The sequence below is a fragment of the Geospiza fortis genome, unplaced genomic scaffold (assembly GCF_000277835.1).
Source record: "Geospiza fortis unplaced genomic scaffold, GeoFor_1.0 scaffold112, whole genome shotgun sequence".
NCBI lineage: Eukaryota > Metazoa > Chordata > Aves > Passeriformes > Thraupidae > Geospiza > Geospiza fortis.
Window position 1 is genome coordinate 15,120,113 of NW_005054298.1, and position 12,021 is coordinate 15,132,133.

Sequence of the window (12,021 nt, forward strand, 5' to 3'; positions counted from 1 at the left end):
CAAGTTAAGTTACTCACAAATAAATTATGAAAAAAGTTCTCTCTTTTCTTTTTACTGTAAGCTTCTAGAGGTTCTTACTTATTACGTAATCTAGATTAAACCTTGTGTTTTAAATAATTAATCCCCGATTTTTATGTAATGCAGTGATTTGCTGAAAAAATGGTGGAGGAGGTATTCATTGGATAAAGTGGATGCTTGATTGGCTTCTGCTGTAATGTTTCTTTTGAATACACATTTGTGAAACTTAAATATTCAAAGTTTGATTTTTGAAGTTGACTTTCACTAAAAAGACAAAAGTTTTGATCTTCACTGAAGTAAGCCTTTATTTTGAGAAATAGCTTCTATCCTGAACTAAGTATCCTCTGGAGTGATTAATGCTTTTATCTCTGTCATTCTTCTGCCTCACTGTTTTTTCCTTTAAAAACTCTTCCCCCTTACTATGGATTCTAAAGGCATGTGTCCTTGAAACCATGAAGGCCAGTTCCTGCTTTTGTTTCCATTACTTGAACAATAGAAGTAATATCTTGCTAGGTAAACATCCAAGAAAAAGACCATCCACTAGTCAGAGCAGAACTGAAATAATGGCTGAATTTGTGCTCTGAGAGAGCCATCCTTTGAGAAGTCCTAGACCACCATATGCTTATCTGGTGAAAGATAAGTTGGTTTTTTTGTTACTACTACATTGAAACTCTTTGCTGTTAATAAAAATGCTAGCAAAAAGGCATCTTAAAATTAAAGAATGTCTGCTTCAGGAGGCTGTGTTTTACTTTTGATTTTTGAATTGGTCAAAACTGCAGACAATAATGAGTATGAAATAAGCAGGTAATACTCTTGATTGGATGTAGGCAAGCCCATGCTTGCATGTTTCAGGGCTTTTCTAGCTGGGCTTTTCTAGACCATGTGTAATGCTTTCCCTTGGAAATCCCTGCAGTATTGTTCAGCTTCATTATTTTAAGATCACTGTCACTACAGCGTGGCATATTTTGGCCATGAGATTTTGGGTTTCTGTTATTAAAATGGGTAGTTTTTGTTTGTGTTGATTTTTTGCAAGCTGGCAATGAGCTGTTGCAAATGTCACTGTTATGATAAAAATAATAATTTTAAATGGTAATCTGTTCCTAAAGCTGCAAGAGCTCTTTCAGTGTTGTTTTACTTTTATTTTAAACCTTGAATAAAATTCTGACCCAGTTGAGGACAGAAGCAAACTAAATACTGATTTCAGCTGGGCTAGAAGCAGGAATTACTTAGAAGGCACTACTTAAAATCTCAGGAAGAAGAATAATACAGTAGTACATGCCTTGGCTTCACTCCCTTTTTGTAAGTTTTTTTCTTGAGTTCCCTTATCAACAGCCTTTTTTACAGTTGTTTACCTTTTACATTTGCCCACTCTTTTAAAGGGTAGTTTCTGGAAGGGGGGAGGAAAGGGAGAGAATAGTGGGAGAAGGCAAACCTGTTTGTCAAACTTTAAGAGCTTGAGGAAATTTCCTAAATATCTACACATGAGTTTATACACAAACGCCAAAACCTCATACGCAGTCATTTTGAGTGGGATAAGAAAAAGGCAGTGGAAATTACTTACTGTTAATAGTTTAAACTATAAATTCTGTTACTGATAATAAAATCTGTATTTTACAAGTTTAATTAAAATAAGTTGCACAAGTAATGATTTTATGTAAGTGCTAATTCTCGTAACCTTTCGAGTAGTTTTTTATCCTTGTATATGTGTTTGCAATAGAAAACTGCTTAAAATGTATGTATGAAAACTTTTTCAGCTTTCATACAGATAGTTTTGTAATGCTGAAATATTAAGTTGCACAGGATGCAAATACACATTCATTTTGTATAGCTGTAAATATATATTTAAATTTAAATAGATGGAATGCTTGAAACAGAAGATTTATCACTAATTCAGCATATTTATGTATGATTTATTCCATCTTGTTCATAAATGTAAACTTCATATGTGAAATTCTATTTGAAAATAGACTCTATTACTTGTGATGAGGATTGATCATAGAATTTTACCTACCCAAATATTAATACAATTCACCCTGAAGTCATAAATGTAAAAGGAAATATCTAATGCAAGTGAGCAAAACAGAAAATACATGCATACAGCTACCACTAAAACTAATCTCAGTTGATCAGATTGTATTTGCAGAGGGCATACTTGTAGTGAAAAAGGTGGGAGTTTTTTCCTTCATTTACAGTTAAAAAATAAAATTAGTGTCAATATCCAAGGTTAATTTGATACACATTGTCTAACTGAGGTTTTTGCTTGCTTCAGTTAATCCCTCTTCATGTTGTACCCTGGAGAATGAACTTGGGAATGTTGACAATGGTTATAAATAAATAGATAGCAAATAGTCTTCTGTTTGTAACAGAAAATTTTAATAGGAGTGATAACCAAATTTATTGAGAGAGGAAGGATTTGAGAGAAATATGTTTGTGCATATGTATCGGTCAAATGTTTGAAGGCAGTTACCATTTTTTCTTATTATAGTTGCTACCGTGTGAAAAAAAATCTGTGGTTTAGAAATAGAAAACATAACTGTCAGTTAATGAACACAAGAGAAATAGAACCAGGTATATTTACTTCATATCTCCTTGTAATCTCTGCAATTTTTTCCTGGTGTTTTTCCCTTTATTTGAGTCATCTTTAAAGGTGTTTATATTGAAATGAGCTTTCTCCTTCTGATACTTCTTCATTTCAGCGGTGGGTGATTTTAATTCAGTTTCTCCCCTAAATCTTGCAGGCACTAATCCATGGACTAAACAGACATTACTATTCCATCACCATCAACTACAGGAAGAATGAACTAGAACAGAAGGTAATTGTTTCAGCTTTAATTCAGAGTTCCACAAGCATTATACAAAATGTTGTGGCAATGTTCTGATTTCAATGGCTGTTACTTTCAGTAATTGTTTAAACTCTCCTGGAATAGGTGGCTTCTCTTCCAGAAAGCGCTTGAATGAACAGTCATTGTGATAAAACTTTACAAAACCACATTCTAATGACCATATTAATAGTTTGACAACATTTTTGTCCACCTCATTGAAAGTTGTCATTCTGTTCTCTGTACCTAAGTTTGTACAAAGTTTCAAGTTTTCAGTGATGAAGCTGAAAGGCATACTCGCTGCCTTCAGTTTTCACAGGCTGGAATTCCTGAAGCTAGGAGAATTTTTAACTGTGTTTTCCAAAATGGAATGTATAACCAAGGGATCTTGGGTTTTTCTTCGCTGTGATCACTTTGACAGAAGGTACTTCCAGTTGGTATGATTGCAACTCCCCAAGACATCACTGAATATCAGGAAGTAGTGATGTCCTGCGTTTACAAGAAGAAATATTTTGGAGTTACTGACAACAAATGTTTTTGCTATTTTTGCATCAAATTTCTTCAGGTTACATGCAAAATCTAGCTTGAGAGTCTCAAACAGGAAAACAAAAAGGAAGAAAAGCTTATGTATCATCTACAGAAGTTAATTCTTGAAAAGCCAGATTCTATCCTCTGTATATGTTCTCTGATATGTCTGTGCATTTTCATGGCCTTGTTAGGGTTATAAATTGATCTCAAAGCTTATGATGAAATGATCAGTATAGTTTTTACACTGAATTCAGACTTTCTGAGTTACAAGTAATAAGAAAAAGCCCAGTTTCAAATAGTGGAGGAATATGTGTGCAAATTAAGGAGTTGGAAAGAATGTGTGAAATGCACAACCATTTTTAGTGCAGTATCAGACTTCCAAGTCCTCACTGTTACTGAGTGATTGAACATAACCAGCTCTCTCAGGAAATGACCATGAGGCTTCCAGGGGGTTATTGTTTCCAATCAAATGCAACAATTGGCCAAATCTGGGCTTGTCTGCAGTTCCAAGTGTGTATTTTCGTCAACGGCTTTACATAAGTGAGTTATTACCTTTGCAAGTAGGAGAATAATCTTGAACAAGTTAGGAGGACTTTAATCTGTGAGGTAACAACTCTCTCTCACATCTTTCATGAGGCAGCTTCATACGTATCTCAAACCCCCCCTCACGATGGTGGTGGTCTGTTATCTCCATCTGTAGTAACAAAAGTACATGCTTCATGTATTAGATTAGGAGCTCATCACACCAAACCTTAATTTTAAAATCAAGATAGCCTAGCTAAACTGTCCATATGCAGTTTGCCTACGACTCCTTCTGTCAGCAGCTAAGATCTTGCTAACACAAATTATGACACAAACTTTCTACTCAGTTCACATGTTCCAAAGCCAGGTTGCTTTGGAAGCTCTACAGAGGATGAAACAGGTACTTTTATTCAGGTGATAGCAATTACAGGGATTACCAGCTCTCAGAAATGTCTAGTAAATGTTCACAAATTGAAGGCAAGCTGAAACTGTTTGCTGAAGGGGTCCTCCCTGTAGTCATCAAGTGTGCAGGAGATCCACAAAATACACTTCCCTTATTCTTGAAAATAAAGAAAATGCTATTGTAGCTGTTCCTTTGCTCTTTCAAGATGACATGAAAGTGTCAAGTAAAACCTTTCAAATATATGTAATAGTGCCTGCCTTTATCATCATCAAATCTCTGCACATTTTATCCTATGGTTTTTATGCTCACTTATTCTTTATGAGGCAGAGACACAGAAGTCATGCTTTGGTCACTTTCAAAGTCTGTTTTACTGTCAGTTGCTTGCATACAGATCAGATAATCAGTGAAGCCTATGTAACTACTTTATGAATTTAATCTAAGCATTAAAATATTTTTCAACTTCGTCAGAGGCCAAAAGCTTCTACTATTCAACTATAGTATTCCATTTTCTCTTAGCTCTGCTACAAGGCAGTTGTGCATTCTTAACCTGCAGCAAAAGTAACAAATCACAGAAAACAAATCAACAAATCTATGTATTCCTGTCAAAGTAAATGGGACCCATGTTTTCATGCCTCATTTTCATATTTAGGATTCAAGAAGTTCGATCTTTTAAAAGTATGCAAATCTATCTTCTACTCTAGTAGAGTAGTTTATCATTGTATTTCCTTTATTTAAACATTGGCATTGTAAGAGCTATTTTTTTAAATATTCTTCTTACCATAAATCAGTTGCCTGTCAAAGAGATCTTCATAGTATTCTCAAAGTATTTTGTGGTGAATGCTCTAAAGAGGTTTTGTCTTGCAGATGCTGCTAAATTTGCATAAGAAGAGTTGGATGGAAGGTTTGACACTTCAGGACTACAGTGAACATTGCAAACTCAATGAAACAGTAGTGAAGGAGATGTTAGAATTAGCTAAGAATTATAACAAGGTATTCATATCCCATAATGATAGTATAAGTGTAGCTGTGTTTATGAAGTGAAGAAATTAGTTACCTAATTTCAGAAGGAATTGATTATCACAAGCTTTGTTCAGAATGACTGTAGTTCATACTAATCAGCTGTGTATGGTTTCTGTGGGAAGTTGCCAGATTAGCTCCTCAGGCACTGCCACCAGACTTTTTGCCCTAAACTTTTGTCAAAGTGTTTAGTTATGGGCTTTGCTTTGAAATGTGAGTAATCATAGTGATTTTGTGTTTTTACTTAGTGGCAAGAATATAAGATTTCTGTAGATCAAAATGAGCAGTCAAATTTTTCAATCCTTCAGTCAAGGATTGTTTGCTCACTGTGGCAGAGTAAAGGTTATTCATCTGTATCAGTCTCGTAGATAGGCTATAAGTATTTAGAATGCATTCCAGAGCCCAATTCAATGTTCTGTTTAGATAAGAAATTTGTTATTGGTGTTGTAAGAGGAATTGCAGCTGCTTATACTGTTTTAATACTGACACACTTAGAAATATTTCTGACAAATACTAGATCTCAACAAGCATTCTATGAGTAGTAATCATGTCAGTATTTCTTAACAAGTGTTATTTTTTTAACTCCTTAGAAGTTCTTACAACCAAAATTCAGTGTTACATTCACTAGTTAAGTTAGTGGATGAACTTTATGAAGACACCGTATTTGAAGGCAACATAACAGTATCAAAATATATTAAAATAAATGACTTTAAACTGTACAAAAACTGAGATCGAATCTCCAGTAGTTGAAACTATATAGAAATGCTGTGTTCAGTTCTGTTTTATTATTTTAACTGTTTTCAACTATCTTTAACTATTGATACTGCTCATTTAAGATTTTTGCTTACTAACATTTTGGTAAATGTGTGACAATAAAACCATTCATAAGTATTTGCCTTGATCTTTTGCACTAACACTCAGTAATTAAAACCACGTCTGCTGAAAACCTGAAGTACCTTTCCTTTTGACTTTCTGAAATGTGTTGCTGTTTGATTTTTTTTTTCCTTTTTTTTTTTTTTTTTTAAGGAACAGAATTGTATTTTGAGAATCTGTGGCTTGGGGGAAAAGTAAATGAAATCTGAAACACTGACCTTTTCTGTGTTTCTTTCACAGGCTGTTGAAGAAGAAGATAAGATGACACCTGAACAGCTGGCAATAAAAAATGTTGGCAAGCAGGTGAGGTGTGATGAATTAGAGTGAGGTGGAATGATATGCTTCGTTCATTCTAAATACTAATTCTTTACATGTGCGGAGGTGATTTTAATTCTACATGCATGATACTCTCAATGCTTCAAATAATAAATTTATTTTTGTTGGAGGTCATGCAATGAACAGGGCTTTGACTGTAGGTAATTGGCAGAATATCTACAAGCCATGTTTTATATGTGTTTTTATTATATGCTGAGGAACAGTGTTGAAATTTAGTAGTTTTCCCTTTTCCATCTTCATTTGTTTTAACTTCTTCTAAGAGACATAAAGATGTCCAAGTCTGTGTCAGAGAGAACCAAACTGTGGAGACACTTAAAAAATGGTGATCATGGAAACAGAGGTGAGGGTGGTGTGTTTGTACATTATCATGTAAAGAGCCAGCTCACCCCTGTCTTCAGTTCATGAGCACACTGTCAGTGCATAGCTTTCAGACACACTTGGCAGGTAGGCTGAGTTCCTTTGTATTGGTGTTTGAGGAAAACTGTTTAGGACCACAGCTGAAACCAAAAACACCCACTCAATTCATTCCATCCCTTTGCAATGTTAGGATATAACATTTTTTTAAAGACTCAACAAAAAACTATTTCTACATTTGATTTCAACATAAAGGTTGAGGAAATCTGCTCTTGTGAGCAAGGGGAGAGCAAAGGAAATTTGTAAGAGCTTGTGTTCAAGAAGGGCAATGAAAACAAGAAATAGCTTTTAAAATATCTAGTGTGTCCTTAAAGAACCAGTACTTATTGTATCACTAGTAGCAGTAGAAGAATTTAAAAGATTCTGGATTGCTCTTATGTGTCAGCTTCTAGCAGCAATGTCATAACACATCTGCACTATTGTTCAGTCACTCATGTATTTCTGTAGCATTCAGAACAATGGAGTTTATGCACACCTACACATACATAAATATATACATATAAAATATGTAAGAAGGCTTATATTTTAAGGGTTATGATGTCATCTCAAACAGAACTTGAGCTTCACTAGTTGTTACGCATACGTGAAAAAAACTCTATTTTGGAGCGGTTCTTCAAAAAGAAAAGAATTTTTTTCCTGATAAAATGTTTCAAGTTTCCTTTAAATTAAAAAAATGGTTCAGTGAAGTAATTTTCAAGTGGAATTTTTTACACAACTTAGATAAAAAGCTTTGTAAAGAAGCAGCCATTCACACTCTAGGGATATTATATTATTAGGTGTATAATTTGTTAGGAACTGAAAGAATGTTGGAGAACTGTCTGATCTTTGAAAAGGAGTTATTTAAGAAGGGCAGCATACACAGATTCAGTAGCACTCTTCTATATAAATTTAGATGGGTTCATTACATTTTGACATAATCCCATCTTTAAAGAAGTTACAATTCCCATGCATGATTGTCTTCCATATTTTAATTTCTTTACATGCAAGAATTACTACAATAATACTATAATAAAGTTCAGACATCTTTGTGAGCTATGCCTGATATTTTTGCAGTATTTGGAGATTAATTATTTCATATCAGTGGTGAAACTGAAGAAGTGCATGGGTATGATTTTCAACCAGAAATAATCTTATTGTTGCATGCAGATGCCCACAAATGCCTACATCAGCTGAGTAATAGTGTGTAAAAATATGTATTTTCAGAAAACTGCTCAGGCTTAACATTCAATTCGTAAGAGCATTTGACAGGGCATTGTTCATGTTTCAGGTTTCTGTGGATAAGGATACACTCATTTTATTGCAGTCAACACAACTGTTCAAGACTGTGTTAGATAATGCCTGAATCTTCACAGGATTAGAACGCACATTTGCAAAGATCTGAAAACAAATTGCAATATACCAGAAGTAAGGTTAAAATATTGGCCTTAGTGAGATATATAGTAAAATTCACATGTTGTGTGTTGTCCTTAAAACTAACTCACAGCTGGCACGGTTACTCTTGATATGCTGGATAGAAATTTACTTCCTAAGCTTATCCTCAACTTAACTGTTAGTATGAATTAATCTAAAATTTTGTTTGTGGAAATTCAGTCATTTGCTAGGTCTTCCTAGAATGGAAAATTTAGGGGCATTACTGGCCTGTGTTCATTAACTAACAGACATCTTAAATAGACTTGGAGTAAATGAAATCTTTCAGAGACGTGTTTCAGTCATTCCTCTCATGTCATCCTTTGTATTTCAGGACCCTAAACGTCATTTAGAAGAGCATGTGGATGTGTTGATGACCTCAAACATTGTCCAGTGTTTAGCTGCTATGTTGGATACAGTTGTATTTAAATAACTGATTTACTGTTGGTGATACTTTCTGTGTATATTTGTTTATTGTTTCTAATACAAAACAGAGACTGTTGAGGCTCTATTTGATTAAACTGAGACATCTGACTTCATTTGCAATGTAAGTGCAGCACTGTAACACCTCTCAGTCTCTAATTGTGCATTTGCTTCAGTTTCTTTATGTCAAGGTCCTCACAGATTCCAAAGCATTCAAGAACACAATGTGGGGAAAAAATTGAGTACCTTTTCATTTAATATTTGGGGGGGAAAATCAGTAGTACATATATATTTTGATTGTTGCAACATAATAAAAATACATTTACAAATCTGTCTTAAGTTCTGGATAGTGTTTTTTGAGAAAGGACAGCGGGAATTAGCAAACTGGAAAAAGTGTTAGTAAACGTTTGTTTCCCCCCACTGTAAAACTACTGAGATACTAATTGCTAGGAAAGCAAAAATTCTCTACTGGAATTTGGCTCCCATTGATTACCAGTTACTCTCATGGAGATTAAAACAAAAAAAAATCATGGTACTGAATTCTGAGGATGTACAAAACCAAAAATGCTGAAAATTCCTCTATCAGTTCCCTTTGAGTATTATTGAAACCCTAATATCTACACAAGACAACTGACCTTAAGGAAATTAATTCAGTTGCTGATAACTGAATCACAGAACTCTCACAAGCGGTGTCATAAATAGCAGTATTCTGAGAATAAACATTAAAGTGACAGAGGCTGTTCTGGGTTACATGAACCCACTCTCCTGTGAGAGAACATACATGAGATGTCCATATATATAAATACGTGGAAAGAGTCCCAACTAGAATATGACATTTTAAACTATTTCTACTGACACTGGAGAGGGAAACACTTGCAGGAAAGCAGGTGGGTTGCTTGCTTTGAAGCAGACAAAGCCAAATATCTGGGTTTGGGGAGTGACTCTGGGTTTTGGGCAGGGACTGATTGGAATTTTTCATTAGGGTTCTTTTTTTCAAGTGTTGGATGTTGCTTAGGTTGATTTGATTCTTTTGTCTGGGCAGAAGTTTTCTTTTTTTCTTTACTGTAGGTTTGGGGCTTTTTTTAATAAAGAGCAACAGTAGTGGCAGGCTATCTGCAAAGCTATCTCTTGTTGAAGATAATTTTTTAAAAATTGACTTCTTATTTGCATACTAAGGAAATAACCCTTAAATTGTCTTGTTTTCTGGCTTATGCCCATATTTACTTACACTTTACCATTCAAAGATTTTTCTTTTGTTTGAAATTTCTTATTGAGGCCTTTTAATTTACTATTTTAGACTAACTCTCTCTCAAAGTATATTTAGCGTGCACTTACTTCAGAGGGAAACATGCAGATTTTTGCAGCTGCCCTCCTTATGGCCTTCCCTCTGCCCCCACAGTAGGCAGTGGAATATCAGACTGGGAAAATGGAGACATACCAAACCACATTTGCCTGTGTGTAGTTAAATGGAAGTTCTTTCTGGAGATTACCACTGCAAACCTGCGGGTGGCTGGGGAGGACTGCAGTCAGGCCTCGCATTGCCGGCTGTGCGCCCAGGGTGAGATGGGGCAGGAGCTGATCGAGGAACCTGCCCCGGGGCTCGTCTGCCAGGGAGGCTCTGCATCCCTGCCGCTCTCTACTCCCACACACACGTGTAGCACCACGAGGGAGACAGAGTTTGGCAGGTCGTGGGTAACATGGCACTGCAGAACAGGAGAGGAGCTAGCGCAGTGCTGCAGTGTATACATGCGTGAGAGGCTGGTGTAAGCAGGGAGACAAACCAGTGAGTCTTACATATTCTAAATTAATTTTGACAAATGTACATCTTGCAGAGGGTAGCTGAAGGGAGTCTGTTGGAGACGCAGATCTCCCATACTATAGGCTTGTGCTGTGGTACCCTGCTTTCTATTCACTCTTCACTTTAACTTGGAGACACAATTTTCCGTTTACCAAGATGTTACATGAATAATAAAAAGGCAGGTTTTTTGGGCATCCTTCCTTATTTTTGTCCAGTGCTTTAGGAGCTACACAGCGGATTTGGAAGAATTGTGTGTATGCCGTAACCTGGAAAGCAGCAGCCCATATATGATGTTGGAGGAAGAAAGAGATTTTCAAGCAGCCACCTTCTGAGCCTCCAGCCGCAATGGAGCAGACCTTCATTAGCAGCATGACCCCTTGTCACCTGTCAGCGTGAAGGACGGGCATATTGTATTAGCAAACCTCACTCCATTCTATGACGATTCTGTAACACCACCTGCCATTGCATATCCCCCCTATTATACCAGTTTAGGAGTTGTGCACTGAAGATTTTTGGCATATATTAGCACTTCCATGTGATTGGCAGTATACCACTGAATTCATTGCAGCTCTGCATCTATATGGCTGTAGCTCTGTAATTCTGGGCAGCGTTTCCGAGGGTTTATCTGCATTTCGGTCCATCTCCTGCCTGTATAAGTCCATTAATGTTCTGTTGTTGCAAACAGGGAAAGGGAAGGGTGAGCACTGATGAAACAAGTGTTGGAAACATTAGTTAGAACTGATAATAATGAAACCGTTTTCTTAACACTGAAAGAAGGTGTGTATGGAAAGTTGCATGTGCTGAACCACTCGAGTAGAACAGTGAACTGCTTGCTTTTTGCTTCATAAATTGTCTTATTAGAATAATTTCCTTGCAGAGAGTGTGTGTATGTCGGCATCTATGAAACACCAAATAACCAAAGTAGCTCACGGTTAAGCAGCAGAAAAATAAATGGCCGTGGGATTTGAGAGCATTGAAACACATTCTGTCAAGTCATCCTGGTTCTAGTCTTCTCTGGATTAGAGTTTGCAAAGTTTCAGTCTGGCTTCAGGCAGTTATGCCGTGGTTCGGTTTATTATGTGGTGGTTCAGGCTGCATTATCTGACAGTGAATTTTGAAGCTGGCTGCTGATGTCACCTGGGAAGAGATGTGGTCTGTAAAATACCTGAAGTCCAAACCACTAAGGGGACAACACTAAGAAAAATGGTACAGGAGAGCTCCTGCCCGGTCAAAAAAAAACAAACCCCAAACGCACAAAAAAAACGAAAAACAAGCCCCATGCTTTTAAACTCTCGGGCAGGCTTCCCTAGGAAGAGAAATTGAGACTGGTGCTTGGCCAAGGTGGGGTGGCGAGCGGGCCCCCTGAACTCTTCAGGCGCATCTTTGCGCCTTGGAGGGTCCCTCTCTCAATAGCCGGGGGCTCGGCCGCGCACAGCGCGGGACCCGCGGCCGGGCGCCCCCGC

At 36.6% G+C, this 12,021-nt stretch overlaps 1 protein-coding gene across 1 annotated transcript in view; it reads left to right on the forward strand.

The window, feature by feature from the left end:
- The window catches only part of PSMD14 (proteasome 26S subunit, non-ATPase 14), a 43,066-nt gene extending 33,973 nt beyond the window's left edge, over positions 1–9,093 (forward strand). Inside the window, exons 9-12 of the mRNA XM_005415814.2 lie at positions 2,757–2,831; positions 5,155–5,280; positions 6,421–6,483; positions 8,672–9,093. Coding sequence (XP_005415871.1) covers positions 2,757–2,831; positions 5,155–5,280; positions 6,421–6,483; positions 8,672–8,770 — 363 coding nt within the window. The 3' untranslated portion in view covers positions 8,771–9,093. The remainder of the gene's footprint in view (positions 1–2,756; positions 2,832–5,154; positions 5,281–6,420; positions 6,484–8,671) is intronic.
- Positions 9,094–12,021: the final 2,928 nt, after the last annotated feature.